This window comes from Lipophrys pholis (assembly GCF_963383615.2).
Source record: "Lipophrys pholis genome assembly, chromosome: 22".
Taxonomy (NCBI): Eukaryota; Metazoa; Chordata; class Actinopteri; order Blenniiformes; family Blenniidae; genus Lipophrys; species Lipophrys pholis.
This window is the reverse complement of record NC_137644.1, coordinates 5,757,546-5,773,252: the sequence shown is the minus strand read 5'-3', so window position 1 is coordinate 5,773,252 and position 15,707 is coordinate 5,757,546. Positions and strand designations below refer to the sequence as shown.

The 15,707-nt window shown below is 45.4% G+C and overlaps 1 protein-coding gene across 11 annotated transcripts in view; it reads right to left on the bottom strand.

The window, feature by feature from the left end:
* celf2 (cugbp, Elav-like family member 2) overlaps nt 1-15,707 on the bottom strand; it is a 235,934-nt gene that overhangs the window by 30,848 nt on the left and 189,379 nt on the right. For all 11 annotated transcript variants that reach the window (XM_080491978.1, XM_080491976.1, XM_080491975.1 and 8 more), the window contains 2 exons: nt 12,468-12,602; nt 6,399-6,478 (listed from right to left, as the gene is read on the bottom strand). In XM_080491978.1, the coding sequence (XP_080348104.1) occupies nt 6,399-6,478; nt 12,468-12,602 (215 nt within the window). The remainder of the gene's footprint in view (nt 1-6,398; nt 6,479-12,467; nt 12,603-15,707) is intronic.

Below are 15,707 nucleotides of genomic sequence, written 5' to 3'. Positions count from 1 at the left end.
GCTCGTGTCTCGCAGAGCCTCGTCTCCCAGCCGGGGCGAACTCCTGGTTAAGTCGATCACAAGTCGCTAACTTGCGAGCGGAGTTAAAACTTTGCTCGTGGGCGTGAGCAGCGAGACGGGGTCAAACCGCAGCTCGGCGGATGGCCGCGGCGCATGTTCGCAGCATGACAGCCGATCCTCATGCCGCAATTACGTGATTATAAATTTGGATAGCGCGTAATTACGCCAGGTGCTTATTGCTGTAGACCACAGGTTGTCATCCCGCCGGCCCACACAGACCCGTCTGTCAATCACACGCCAGGCCTTGATACTGTGATATTAAAAACAAAGTTTTAAACGTGCTTTTACTTTCTACTTCTTCCAAACTTTTGAAATAAATCACAGCAAAATGGACGTTATACCATGTTTGGTAATTCCCTGTTCCTGGTACAACGCACACAACTGTACATTTTGAATAACTATAAAGGTGTTTAATCGTAAATTAAGGACTCAGACTTTCAGTCATCTGTCATCAGGCAGCGCGTCAAATACGTTCCCCGAAGTAGCATCTCAGTAGCGAAAAGCATTGCCTCTGCTTCTACAAGTAGTTTTTCCTGCAAACAGAGCAACACTTTTTCCTGCTCACGGTTTTGTGCAAATTCCCTACTGTAAACTACACCGTCATCAGCATCAGTGGAGGCACACTGATTATAATAAACTGATACTGAGTGGATTTATATGAGGAGGAAATAGCTATAAGGTGTTTGAATGTTTATATTGTACTTTTTCTGCTGTTGTCTTGCAAAAGAACAACAAAAAAAACACTAACTAGTGACATGACATGCAGCGATTTTTATCTAAACATTTGACTGCATCACTTCTCTGAAATGAAAATAAAACAGGTTTCCAGCAGATTGTCCTGCCGTGAACAGGTTGGTTCTCTCATTTGTTGCACCTGACTGATGCTTTCAGTGACTTCAGGACAGCAGCACTCGGCAATGTCTGTGACTGAGGGACCACTTTTGTATCCAAAAAACATGCAGCAGTTATTGCTTCATGTGTTAAAAACAGAAGGCAAATATAAAGATGCAGAACCAGAAATTAAACACGATCAAATCGAATGAATGGCACATGAGGGTAAATAACACCTAAATAACACTGAGGTTAACCTTCGGACCTTTAATGTGTTCATTATAAAGGGTTAGTCCACCCAGATTCACTCCCAAATAAATGATAGAAAACCTTCAAACTGCTCTTTTCATGGTTTTCTTTGACGTGAAAATCTATTCTTGTCCACCTAAGAGCAGGCCAAGGTTCGGCCCCCCCTCTCATATTTAAAGTCTCTCCAAACGTCCACCGACCTCGTTTTGCGAACCGTTAACTCGACTTAAAAACGTTCAGCATTGTCGCTGCCTTTGATGCTCCAAAAGGATGGTACATAATCCTTCAAAAATATGTATCCAACACCTTTTTTTTTTTTTTTTTTGTCTGAAATCGCAGGAAAGAGACAAAAATAGCAGAACAGAAAGACGTGTTTTCCCCCGTAGAAACATCTCCCGGTGAGAAACGTTCCTGAGAGACTCGCAGCACTTTATTTTTCTTAAGATGTGAAAGTTGTGCAACATGGCAGAGCTGAAAACCAGGGTCCTGAAATAGCTTTCAAAAAAACCACAAAAAAAAAAACCCAAACCCCACCTGCGACGACTTCACGGCGTGTTATTGTTGAAATATTTGAATCCGGAGACCATTTCAGGAGAAATACCAGCAACTATTTTTATGGCCGCACATTAGCTTTGTTACATCGCTTGAATGATCTTAATAAATCCAGTGCGGTCTTCTGTGTCAACAGTCTGCGGGGGACTCGTGAAATATTTTGGCGTGCGCGGAGGGATGAAGTCATTATGTCGCCCCCTGCTGCTTGTGTTCAAAAGTGGCCAATCTAAAACAGATCGGATAGTTTACAAATTTAGATTTACCCAACATGAGGCGTAATTACACCCAGCAGTCACATTTGGAGAGACCTCCATCGGAAAGTAATACCTCTAAACATCAGCAGGCTTGTTGAATGCTGTGAAACCGGCTGAAAAAAGCCTGATGGGCAGCAGGAGACGCCGCGCTTCCTGCCTGCTTTTGTTTTCCAGGACCGTTGGTGGGTTTTTACAGTGAATGGGTGATTTGAGAAAAACTCCCAATGTACCGCCGGGACTCATTTCTGTGATTCTGTGAGTTTTTAAGAAACTCAGAAACCTGGTTGTTTTGGGAAGTGATAAAAAAAAACCCCCACAAAGTTAGAATCCGGGGCGGCTGTGCGAGTCGGCAGAGCGGAGTCATCTCTCAAGGTTTGCAGGTTTCATCTCCTAAGCTGTCCACAAGTGTCCTTGAGCAAGACACTGAACCCCAAACTGCTCCCAGTGGATGGACTGAGCGGCTTGCATGGCAGCATGTGTGAATGAGTATGTGAATGTGATTGACAATGCGAAGCGTTTTGGGGACTGCTCAAGTGGTGGAAAAGAAGCTGAATAAGTGAAATACAGTCACCATAACCCCATTGATTTCAGTCTCAGATAATTCTGCTATTTATTTTCCGTCTTTAGAGGCAAAAATAAATCCGGTAAATGGATTTCACTTATACAGCGCCTTTCCACCGCCAACACCAATAACAAACATGGCCGCCTCCAGAGTGGCGTGACTCTCAGTCCACGCTCTAGTTTTATAGTCGACATCGATAGTTTTATAGTTGCGATTTACCCAGAATAGCATCCAATCCATCATCTGTCCATGCGATTGTCGGGTACACTGCGGTGTGTGGTTTCATTCCAAAAACAACCAACAGCGCCACCTCGTGGCCCGCCATGATAACTACATCGTTTTCAGTGTTTTGCCATTTCCGTGTTGACAGAAAGAATTTTAAGAACGTTGCCGTGTAAACAGAAAACGTCCGAGTGATTCACGGTGATTAAACGATTCACTCCATTTAAATAGACCCAAACCCTGCAAACAACCCACATGAGGGCGATCACACTCAAACGTGGAGCCACTTTTCCCTGCACAGAATGAAGTTGAAGTAAATTATGAGACTTGAAAACGTCAGTTTCCTACTTACTCCACCACTACAGCATGAGACGATTCAACCGACTGATCATAAAGCTGAATCAACACCTCAGCTTCGATTATAAAGACACTCAGGATACAGTGCATTGCTACAGGCAAACGGTGACTATTTGTGAGCCATTTATGACCGAGAATACCACTCAGGTAATAAACCTTAGACATTTGGTGCCTGACAGCTTTTAGTTTTCTGTTTTGCCTGTTGTTAAACCGAACCTCATATTTTCTTTCTCTCCTGTTCATCACGGCTCACAGATGTGTTTTCTCACTATTTAAACACTGTGTTGTCTCTCATGCTCTACTTAAGCTCTTGTCCAAATGCGCTTGAATGCCTTTTGTATTCATGACGTGTGTGTGCGTGTGTGTGTGTGTGTGTGTGTGTGTGTGTGTGTGTGTGTGCAGGAGAGCATGAAATGCAATGAGGACATGAAACATGTTTAAAAAAGAAAAAGGAAAAAAAGAGGAAGGCAGAAACAGAAATCAGCGTTGATGGTGGACCGCAGAGCGAGAGCCAGGCTTTTATAAAAAGGAGTGAATAATGTAAATCAACACAGATACGAGACAACAGGGCCGGCCCGCTTCCCCCCCGCCTCGTGTGTCTTTAAAAGGTCCGACAGTGAATTACCCGTCCCGCTCATATCCGCTTTCATTAAGGCCTGACATTCAGCGGGCGGCGGGGCTTTTCACGTGCGCGCGCGGGCAGGCGTGCTCGTCGATGTGTACCTGAATGTCAGGCCGTAATGAGAATGGATATGATAGTGACAGGGCCATCAGCGAATGAGGGCCGCCCCCCCCCCCCCCCCCCCCCCCGCCCCCCCACACCTTTCTTCGCTCTTCGGAAAATACGTACGCACCAACGCGAACGCACCACTCACAAAGACACACACACAATCTTGCTCTGTGGAAGACAGTGGGGTGCAATAGAGCCAAGACAATAACCAAACTCTATTTACCAGACCTCATTCCCTCATTCGGACCCGAAGTAATTACTTTTAAATTGCAAAACTGAGGAACATTAACAAACGGATGCGGCAATTTAGGTCCGCCTGCGGCTAGACAGCTTGTTTTCAAATGGAAATGAAGGCATTTTGCCATTGTCCACTGCAATATCGTTGTGTTGTGGTTTAAGGCCTGTTTTTTTTCTCCTTCTTCTGCGTGCCTGATAAAAGCGAGGGACACGGCCGGTGTTTACCGGGCCCATTGTGGAGACGACGGCTGCTCAGAGCGGGGATAATTCTGGCTTAATACCGACGCCGTCGGAAGGAGAGTGTCACTCCCTCTACTCGGGAAGACAGACACGTTTCGGTGCCGCCGCCGCCGCTCTTCCGGCCACATAAATCAACACAGACACTTCACTGATATTCGCCAGCGTTGGCCACACAAACAGGGAAGGAAGAGAAACACATACGGACACACACAAACCAAGATGGGTGGAGGGGAGGAGCGCGCGTTTCCCCCCATGTCAGGGTCACAGCGCATCAATAGCAGCCATGATTATCATGATCAGCTCTAATGAGGAGGATACAGGGGTGAACGGCGCTCTTTTTTTCTTCTTCTTCTTTAATACAGCCTGTGATTACCACTTTTTGTATCCCTGTCTGACTCATGCGGGTACACACAGCCCGCGCTCAGTCTTACACCATGTAATTCTCTCCCAATCATCGCGCTGTCATCCTGCCCTGTCACCGGCCTGACAATGCTGACAAGGGCGCACAAACCCCGGGCGGTGGAGGTTGTTCCGAGGGGCAGAGGGGGGCGGACACAAAGGCTCTGCGGCTGGGTCTTATATTACAGCCCAGCCGGGGTCGCGGTGCGGCTGATGAGGTTTGTAACTCGGACAAATTGTGGCTGAAGGTGTCAGAGGTGCCGCTGTTTTTGTCAGCTTTCAGACTGGGCCGAAGTTTGGCCTTGTTTGGAGAGAAGAGCCGATGACACTTTCATCAAAAGCAGAACAGAGGCAGAAAAATAGGACGTGACTTCCTGCTCCACAACAGCATTGGATAGGAGCCATTAAACATCCGGCACCAGTTAAACCAATTAGTGTTATTATGCATGCATGAAGCTGCTTCCCTGTCGTACAGCCGCCCACCACTAGACGGAGCTACAGAGCTGACGGACAGACCCTCCACACTGCAGTAGTTGAGTTGACTTTAGTTTTAAAACCGAAAGAAAGAGACATCTTTGGGCTGCACCTTTATCGAGAAATTGAAAAGAAGCATGTTGGCCCCGTGGGGTAAAACAGCGGATAATCACTCGACTGGAACAAAACGCAGCCACATTCAACTCCAGCTCTTCGATATGAATCGGCGCTCCATAACTGTGGTTGTTGGTTTTAATCCGGTTTGATATCGTTTACCCAGAGACGCTGCGATACGGTCCAGTCAGAATTTCCTTTCTGATTTGAATCTATTATTATGCCATTTATTAAAACTGTGTCCGACTCAAACAACCCGACGAGACACAATCAAAAAGAATAAATACTCAACACAAATGAAAGTATACGTGTATTATATACAAACTGTATGTATGACTTTTTTGGCTTTTCTGAAGGAGAAAGTGAATTTCTTTCTGTACTGAAACAGAGGGGAATAATCATCTTAAGTTGTCAAGATTTCCAAACTCTCAGAGACATAATTGAGGGGATTTACTGTATAAATGAAAATTACCTCAGCTGACAAAATCCCCATTAATTTTCCCATCAATTCCACCGTTAATTTGACTGAATATTTTTGCAGCAATGCGATTTAAGGCTGCCTACACATTGTTAAAGATGACAAGGCGCGATGAGTCATGTTTAATGCCCACGGGTAATTGTTCACACGCTGGGCTGAATAGCGTCCTGCTGGATATTCATACTGTAGGCAGTTGGCTGAGAAGCCGAAAAAAAAAAAAAAAAAGTTTGGGAGGACTGCGCCTCGCTCTCCTTTTATCCTGTGCAAAAAAAAAATCATTAAAAAAATAATCTGTCAAAGGCACAACTTCATCTCATCTGAGAATATTCTCCTGGAGGTTTAATGCAATGACTTTACCCTTTCTGTGCACAATAAATGATAATGGAGCGGGAGATGTTAACCAATGCATTTTAACACAGGGTGAGCGTTTAGTTCGGAATCTGACGTCCTTTAATTGGTTCAACTGCTTAAGCTGCTTTTAAGGATATGTGAGTGAGAAGGTGCGACAGATGAGACAGACAGCACATTTACAGGGAGAGTGCATGTATATATATATATATATATATATATATATATATATATATAAAAAAAAGGAAGCAGAGAAGGAGAGATTTGAAGAAAAGGGCGAGAGTACCATACCTCCATAGTCTGAGACTGGTGCATGGCTTTGATTGCATTCTGTGCCATAGCTCTGGTGGAAAACGTGACAAACGCACATCCTGTAAGGAGGGGAGGGGAGGGAGGGATGAGGGACAGTGGAGGGGAGGAAGGGGGGAGGAGGGCAGAGGGGTAGGAGGAGGAGGAGGAGGAGGGGAGACGAGAAAGAACAAAAACAAGACAAAAGGGTTGGACACGTCGTTGTTATCAAAAAACGAAACAAAAACACAAAAAAAAGAAAGAAAGAAAGATAAGAAACAACAACCCAAAACAGAGATCGATACAGAGAACAGCTCACAAGGCAGACGACAAGCGTTCTCAGGCCATAGAAACGAGCACAGTGTCATGACAAACCACGACCCCCACAATCCGCCACAGGACATCCGAGGCAATCGCCGCCTCTTCTGTCTCGTCTTCGTCCTCTCGCTCCTACGCAGCAGCCAAATTAGTCATACCTGCTCTCGCCTCGAGAAGAAAACATATTCCCACAATGTGAATCCAGATTTTGAATTGTTTTGATTGGACACTGTCCTCCTTCTGGATTTTGCGGGCGGGGCGGGGCTGGGCGGGGCTGGGCGGGGCTGGGCAGGGCGGGGCGGGGCGCTGTAGGGTGATGCGGGGCGGGGCAGTGTGGGGCGGGGTGGGGGGCTTCGGTTCCGATAGAACAGCATATTAATTTAATGCAGAGAAAGACGGATGAAGAGAGAGGAAGGTGTGGCCGCCTCCATGGCCGACGCTGATTTCAGCCAATCAGGACTGGGCACAGCCAGAGGGGCTCTCGGTTTGGAAGGGGGGGGGGGGGGGGGGGGGGGTGGACGGACAGGGGGGCTGTGTTCGTCTGGCTGGTTAGGGAGTGATTACCGAAGATAATGTGAGAAGTGCTTCAACAACACCGCGGGCTAATAATATGCTAACAGACTCACCAAGCCATGCTAGCGCAGCCAGGCCTGAACACACACACACACACACACACACACACACACACACACACACACACACACACACACACACACACACACACACACACACACACACACACACACACACACACACACACACACACACACACACACACACACACAGGTTCAGCCGGCAGACTCGTGGGCTGGCGACAGAGGAGAGAAACTAATAGTTTGGGTCATCAGATAGACTTGGCTGTGGCTGAGGGATGAAAAGGGACAGAGAGGGAAAAGAGAGAGAGAGAGAGGACAGATAATGCGGCGGACAGCGAGAGTGGACGGACGGATGTGTTGAGAAATAGATGTGATCATTGTCCTCTTCCACCTCTATCAGCTTCCTGTGATAGAACGAGGCTGAGAGTGACGGATGGTCAGTTTCTGGCTCTGCTGACACACATTTCACACCGAGAGGATTTCCCCTGGAAGACTACAACACAGAGGCCATCCGTCGCCACACCGACGCCCCGTCCTCAACACGATATTTTCAAGCGGAGACGCGGCATTTTTGAGTAGCAAACTTTTTGAAAACGATGTACGTTTCCACAGAAGTGGCATAAATGCTGAAAAATCTGTCGTTAACACGGATAGTAACACAGAGAGTAATCCGCTCTAAACATGAACAGACCACCAAGTTGAATCGTTATTACAGCGACTCTCAACTATAAAACTACCACCTCCCAAGAGAATATGGACTGGGAGTCATGACACGACCGAGACTTATTGTCCGTCTACTGAGCATGTGCAGAACAACTTTAATACGACCGAGGTGCATGGTAGCTGCGTTTTTGAAAAATTTTGTTTTGCCCCGTTTCCATGGCGATGTATCGTTTTCAAAAATGTACATTCACCCCATTTCCTCGGAGACGGCGTTGGAGCATTTTCAAAAAGTTCTACTTCAGGAGCTATTTTCAAAAAGTTGCGTTGACGACGTAACTTTTGCGTTTTCACTTGACTCGCGTAAACGGAGCCTTCATCAGTTAGGATTCTATCAAAACTTGTGGTTTAAGATCGTCAGGTCCTGAAGCAGTGACCTAGTAAACGTAAACAGAACCGCTCGCACTGAAGATAGGACGTTGGAAAAAAAAAAAAAGGGCGTCACTTTTTTTTCCAACTCGTCTATTTCTGACAGGCCGCAATCTGTCACTTAACCTCTTCTTTTCCAGGAGGAAGCCCCGTCCTCTGCAGAGAAGTAGATCACTTGCGGAGGGAGGAGGTCGGGGGGGGGGCGCTGGGGGGGCTTCCATTTGGGCTGGCCCTGCAGATCACTCCTGGCTCTATTTATAACGCCGGTCAGCTCCAACACCACCGCGTGTCATCTGATGGAGACCTGTGGGTTTCGCACTTTTTCATCCGCAAAGACGCTTCTATCTTTAGCTTTTTTATTTTCTCCACAGTTGATCTGGACACGACCGAGAGAAGAAATTCCTCCGCGCCCGATCGTTGATCCATCAAGTCGTTAATGAAAACTTGGAGGAAGACAAACGCTTCCTCGCCGCTTGTCTTATTTTTTACTTCCGTGCGGAGACGGGATGTGGCTTGATCGCTAAAAATACCTACCTCACGGGCCGCATTCTGTCGTCAGCGGAGAACCAAACAGTCCTTTAATGAAAGTAGGGTAGCTCCCCAGGCCCAGCCATCCACTGGTGGTGTGATCCATATTTTATTAATAGCAGGGTGTTCGGAGCGCTCTTCTGATTGATACCGCGGTCTAATAGGAGCTGCGCAGCGAGGCTAGGTGTGTCTGAACGGCCTCAGGGACAAATCCTGAAAGGACGATTTAATCTCAGCCTGGTTAGTGTTTATTTACTCGCCAGGATCAGACTGGACTGCACGCGCCTCCTGCTTTTTTTCGACTTCGCGTTTTGTTTTTTTTTTTAGTTTCTTTTGCGAAAATGAAAGATTTGTACGTCGCTTGTGAAATATTCATGAGGACAAAAGAGAGGAGATGGGATGGAGGAAGGGAGCGGGGCAGGGAGGGAAGGAGCCCGACGTGGAGGACAAATTGATGTGGGAGTAGAGGATTCTGGGACGGGGAGGTGAGAGGGAGGGGCGGCGCTGCTCGGGGAAGCAAAGGATCATGGGAGTTTGCGTGGCTGGAGGTTCGAAGTGGAGATAACCTTGAGGAGGAAGAGTGGGAGAGGGCACACAGAGAGAGAGAAACATGTAGAACGTCCGACATGCACAGAAAAAAATAAATAAAAAATGACCGACAGATCCACACGGACCCTGTGTGACGGTGACAGGAGGAGGAGGGGGGAAGAGGAGGAAGAGGAGGATGAGGAAGAGGGAAAGGAGGACAGAGATCTGCAAAAGGCCCCTCCATCTCCTCGGCACACCAAACCACAAAGGGGAGGAGGGGTCGGGGGAGGGGGGATGGTAGGAATCAGGAGGGAGGGGGAGGCAGCGGGCGACGGGCGAAGTGTCACTATTACGACGACGGAGACGAATCTGAGGCCGCAGCAGAAAAACTGTAATATTTCTGACTTATGCTACTTTATGACAGAATTATCACGTGTAAATAATAATCACAGGCTATACTGATACATACTCCTGAACATATATACACTTACCTAGGGTAAGTTTTGATGAGAACTTTAAAGATGAACTAAAAATCGTCAGCATAACTGAATATAAACACGTTCTAATATTTACCTTTAAAAATTCCACAGAAACTAAAATGATCCAAACTGATATTTAAATAGTTTTTTGTTATTGTAAAGTTTAACATCATTGTGAGACAATTTTGGACAAAATTAAATGGAAATAATTAAGTTAAAGTATTTTGTTGGTAGAATTATGTTATTAGTCCTTGTAATGATAGTGCTTTTCGTCATAACAATACTACTATTACTACTACTACTACAACTACTATTAATATAAAATAAATCAATACTACTACTACTACTACTACTAATAATAATAATAATTCATCTGAAAATGTTGTGATGTAAACGGGGCCTGACAAACTACTTAAATTTACACTGATCAATGGGAATTGTTGGTTTCTCACATTTTTGGAGTGTTTATCATAAGTCCCGGTGTGGAATTTGCTCGGTCAAGCTGGTGCATGGACACGACAACCGACTTCCCGCTTGCTGCCGTGCAATCCAGCAGTTTCTAACCAAGCCGCAGTAGAGGCGACACGAAGCACCTTACAGTTTGAGCTGGAGGTGCGTTTCAAATTATTTGCTTCATGAGTCCCAAAGTGTCCAAATCAGTGCTTACTTTCCATTCCAGCTGGGAAAAGAAAAGGAAATCGGCTGCTATTATGACCAAGATTTCTTGTGAGAGTCCAGTAATCATGGTGATTTGCCTGCTTTCCAGAGCCGCGGCTTCAACTCTCAACACGGCCGACCGAAAAGTGTCGGTAACATTGATTCAGAAGTAATGGAAGTCGGCATCGAGCGCCTGGTTTGGCTGTTCTTTTATCAAAAACAATCTCATTTAGATTTGGATTTTAGCACATCAAACCTCTCATAAGGCTGCATTTTACACCTTTTTTTTGCTCCGTTATAGTAAAACCAGCCTCTCTGCTTTAGTAGGTCTGGGGGAGGTTGTTCGTCCCCTCGAAAGCCTCTTTTACCGTTTAAAGTTCTTCTTATTTACTGCACACAATCTCTATAATATTCACTAAACGGCAAAAATCCACACCGAGCGGAGAGGCATTTTTCCACCGGTTTTATAGTGATAATGTGACAAAACAGCGATTCACAACCTGTCGCGGAGGGAAGTGGAGCGCTCAGCGTGGCGAACGGAAAGGCTGAACTGGAACTGCAGGGGAAAGGTGAGAGATATGAGGGGAGGTGAGGAGGTCAGAGGAGGAGGGGGGGGGGGGGGGGGGGGGGTGATCGAGGGCTGAGAAGAAAAAGAGAAAGGGGGGGGGAAGAAGAAGAGATATATCGGAGTGGAAAGGAGCAGCGTGTATTCACAGCAGCCTCCAGAGGGCGCTGCAGTTCATTCACATTCACTCCATAGATCAATTAATCAGACTTTAATTGAGAATCTGACACAAAGGCTGGAAGATATTATAGCTGTTTAAATACTGGAATTATTGATCTTATGTTCCAGACACTGTTCTGCACCGTACCTGCACACATTAACTATCTACATAATCTGATGGGAATGAAATGACAGATTGACTCTTTGTTTTGATAAATCAGGTATAAAACTTTTACACGGCTGTGCTTGGAGACGGTGAAAACCCTTTGAAAACGGCTCCCAGAGTGGAACTTTACAGAAACGCTCTGACTCTATCTCCATGGAAATGGGGGGAAAACGCAACGACTGCGCATGCGCACCAAGGCCGCGGTAACGAGCTGTTCTGCACATGCTCAGTAGATTAACAGTAAAACCAATGTTTGCTGCGTCGTGTCATGACGCCCAGTCCAGATTCTCCCGGGACTTGGTAGTTTTATTTTGACAGTCACCGTAATAACAATCCAACTTTGTCGTCTGTCGACTACAGTGTCTGTGTATTTTGATTGTTAAGGTTTGTTTGTTCTTAGCTGCATGTGTGTGTGTGTGGTTTCATTACACAAAAAAAAACAACGGCGCCCACTACTGGCCCAACATGAAAACTGCATCATTTTCGCCGTTTCCATGTAAATGGACATTGTTGTGTCGCGTAAATGTGAAACCTTACTGAAACAAAAATGCAAAAACGAAGCTTTTTCACTTGTTAAAACGGGTTCAGATTAAAGCCCACGACAACATTTCCAGGGAAAAAGCCAAATCTTGGCGTTTTCGTTTCAGAAAAGTCGGCGTGTTATCAAAAAGTTGCGTTTTCAGTGGCTCTGAGCGCCGTTGTCATGGAAACAGAATCCCAAGACATGATGAAAGTTTGGTGTTTTCACCTGAAAGGAGCTGAAGAAGTGACGCTGCAAATGTTTCAGAATATTATCGAATCACATCTGATTGTGCAGCAGAGATGCTTTTTAATCAAATCAACGTCACTGTGGGTTTTGCTGTCCGTTACTTTGGGGCTTGAATGATTTAAAAAGCCGATTCTGGAGCGGACGTGATGACCTGCAGCTTCTGGAGGCCGTTGGAGCAGCGATAATCAGGTGTGGACGGAGTCCGAGCGGCGACGTACCTCTGCTGAGCCCGTCGGGCCCCCGGAGGATCCGGCACTCCTCGATCTGTCCGAAAGCGGAGAACATGACCCGGATGTCGTTCTCGTTGCACTTCTTCGACACCATGCCGATGAACAGCTTCCTGTCTTCCACCGCTGCAGAGAAAACACACGAGAAACAGAGTCAGTGAAGAGGAGGACTCATCAAGAGGGGCGGATCTAAAGTTTTACTCTTCTCCAGTGACATTTGCTGGGTCATATGTAATTTGCTCCAATACAAACACTCATTTCACTCCTAAATTCAAGCAGATACTTGGATATATTTACTTGAAGGGCCGTGTGAAATCTGCTTCATTGTCTGTGTTTTCTGGTTGTGGCTGATAAGATATTTCACCTTCCAGAAATAATCTTTTTAAGCCTTTTGAGTCAATTTTGGATTGAATAAACGGAAAAGATTGCTCTCCCTTTAAGATGTTGTCCAATTCATGAAGCCTGAAAGTTATTCTGAAGTTAAGAAGCCCGAATATATAAAATTACAACTTTCAAAGAGCAAAACAAAATACTGAATACTGAATACTGTGTCATGTAATGTTGAAATTAATGTCAATATTGCAAAGGAATGCTGATTTGATATCGATTTTAAAGTATGAAAAGTAGATCTTTTGTAAAACTTTAAGTGGTAAAAGTCAAAATCGGCTAATTTTCATCTGTTAAAATCCGAGTTACTATAAAAAGAAAGTAAAGAAAAAAGAAAAAACTGAAAAAAGAAAATCAACAAAAAATATGAAAAGAAAAATAAGATTGATGGGATTAACGCCAGCATCGATGCTTTAATCCCAGTAATCATGCAAAGACAACACAGGGGCCACAATGTGAATTTATATCAATACAAGAGAAGATATAAGAATATTTTATATTTTTCTGATTGAGGTAGAAATACCTCAAACCGATATTCAAGTCGATTTAGCTCCTTTTTCTTATTATGAAATAGAAAAAAAAAAGTTCTCAGTTAAAAAAAAAAAAAGTAGATTTTATATAAGAGCGGACAGAAAAGTGAAAGAAGTTTGAAGCAGCGATGATTGATCCGAACGAGGAGAAAGAAACGCAAATGACACGAGACAACAAAACGGGGCAATCAGGAGAGGAGAGCGTGCGAGGAGCGAGGGAATGGGCGAGGACAGTGGGAGACAGATGAAGACAGACAGAGCGCGCGTATTTCATCACGCCATCTGCGAGGCCCTGATCAATGTCTCATTATCACTTCAACGCTGGCTGCTCGCTGAGACTGCGCAGCCTGTCCTCTCTCCTCCTCCTCCTCCTCCTCCTCCTCTGACACAATCCCTCGTCCTCGGCTGCAATCTCCAGGAACGAGGGAGGCCGGGCCGTAGATGGACGCTGGGAAAAAAGCGCGCGGGCGCCCGAGCTGTAAATCCACGCCGTTTTCGTTTACGCGTTCCCGCCACATTCAATGTAATGCTAATCCAATTCATTTTTAATGAGGAAACTGTCAGCTCTCACTGCGAGGCGAAAGAGATAAGCGGTCTGTTGCACTCTGGGAAATCAATAGCACACTTGTTTATTTTGCTGTTTGAATTGTTTTGTGTGTTTAAAAAGAAAAAAAAAAAAAACGCCGGGATACGCGGCCAAGATAAGTGTTGTTTCAAAAAGCTTTAACTCCTTTGTACACACTGCGCGCCACAATGTGTGTGTGTGTGTGTGTGTGTGTGTGTGTGTTTAAGTGTGCTCATCACTCCAGAGAAAGATTACCACAAGTCTAACAGTACTGTAATTAATTTACTCTGTCGATTGAAGAGAAGGAGGGGGGGGGGGGGGGGGGGGGGGGGGGGTTCGTTACAATTGGCTGTTTCTGTATTTGGGATGAGGCGGGGGGGGGGGGGGGCAAATAAACCTTAAAGTAAGGGTGTCAAACATAAGGCCGGGGGGCCAAAACCCAAGCTGAGATGTCAGTGACGCTGCCGTAGCCTCAAGGCCGTGCTGTCGGGGTGAGTTTGCTAAGACTGTATTTCACTGTATTTTGCATCAGAAGGTTTAATTGAAAATGGCTTTTTGTTGAGATTGTTGTCATTTCTGGGAGTCATCGTTTGTTTTTCCAAGACTATTGACATTTTCATGATGTATACTCTGCAACCACCCCAATAAAAAAAAAAAAAAAAAAAAAAACTTTAAAGCTGAAGGTAAAGTTTTCAGGGGAGGTAATGTCGGTATGTCGAGTCTGAACTTTCAACCACGTTTTAGCTCAGAGGCCACATAAAGCCCAATTTTCACTTGAAAACATCGTGATGCAAGCGTCCCACATGCTTCTCCACGCTGGTGAGAGTGGGCGTGTCGGGAGACGAATGTGTTTCGGTGGCTTCAGAATAATTCTGTTTGGATGGACGGGGTTAAAAAACGGCTCATTGGATCATGGGTGAAAGAGAGGGGCACAAACTGATTTACCAATAATGTTATCAGTCTGCAGGACTGTACACCTCTCCGTCTCTTCCTCCGCTTTCACCTCCTCCACTCAGGGAAGTAATAAACCCTCCGAGCGGCCATACGTCACTGTTACAGTGGATCTAACAGTGGGTTTATTAAAGGTCATTACCATTAAGTGGCTGGATATGGCCCGCGCTGTATTTCACCATTCCCTGCCTGAGTGGTGGCTTCTTTATTAAGTTCCACCGTCCTCACCCTGACGGTTATGTCTTATAAAGTCATACTCGGCCGTATTCCAGTGGAGCGGATGATGGCTTTTAGAAGGATTTCTCCACTGCCTTTTCCGAGGTATTGTCACTTTATTGCCCCCCCCCCCCCCTCTTGCAATGGACAGAGACATAGCAGGCGGCTTATGATGCCACTCCGTCGTCTGCATGTCAGCCAAGAGGAAACGCACGCACACGCATCAGGAATTCGTGTTTAAAACTTTGTGAAATCCAACCGTCACATTTTCTACACGTTTACTTTTTTTTTTTTTTTCCCCACCATATCAAATTTCAAATTCTGCTCAATTACTCAGTCAGGTCAGTTCATCCGAATTGTGAAAGAAAACCCCACATTTTCTCATTTAGCCATGCAAATAATTTCGGTTTCACAGGGCAAAAATAAAATAAAATTCCGATTCTTCAAGCTTGGCTGCATCGGACAATTTCATTGGGAAATATTTTGCTGGAAAGTTAAAAAGGTCTCTTGACTGTTCATCCAGATAAATCTGTAGCTGTCAGAACCACAGAACTGAAGTCTCACTAATTTCTTAAAACATTC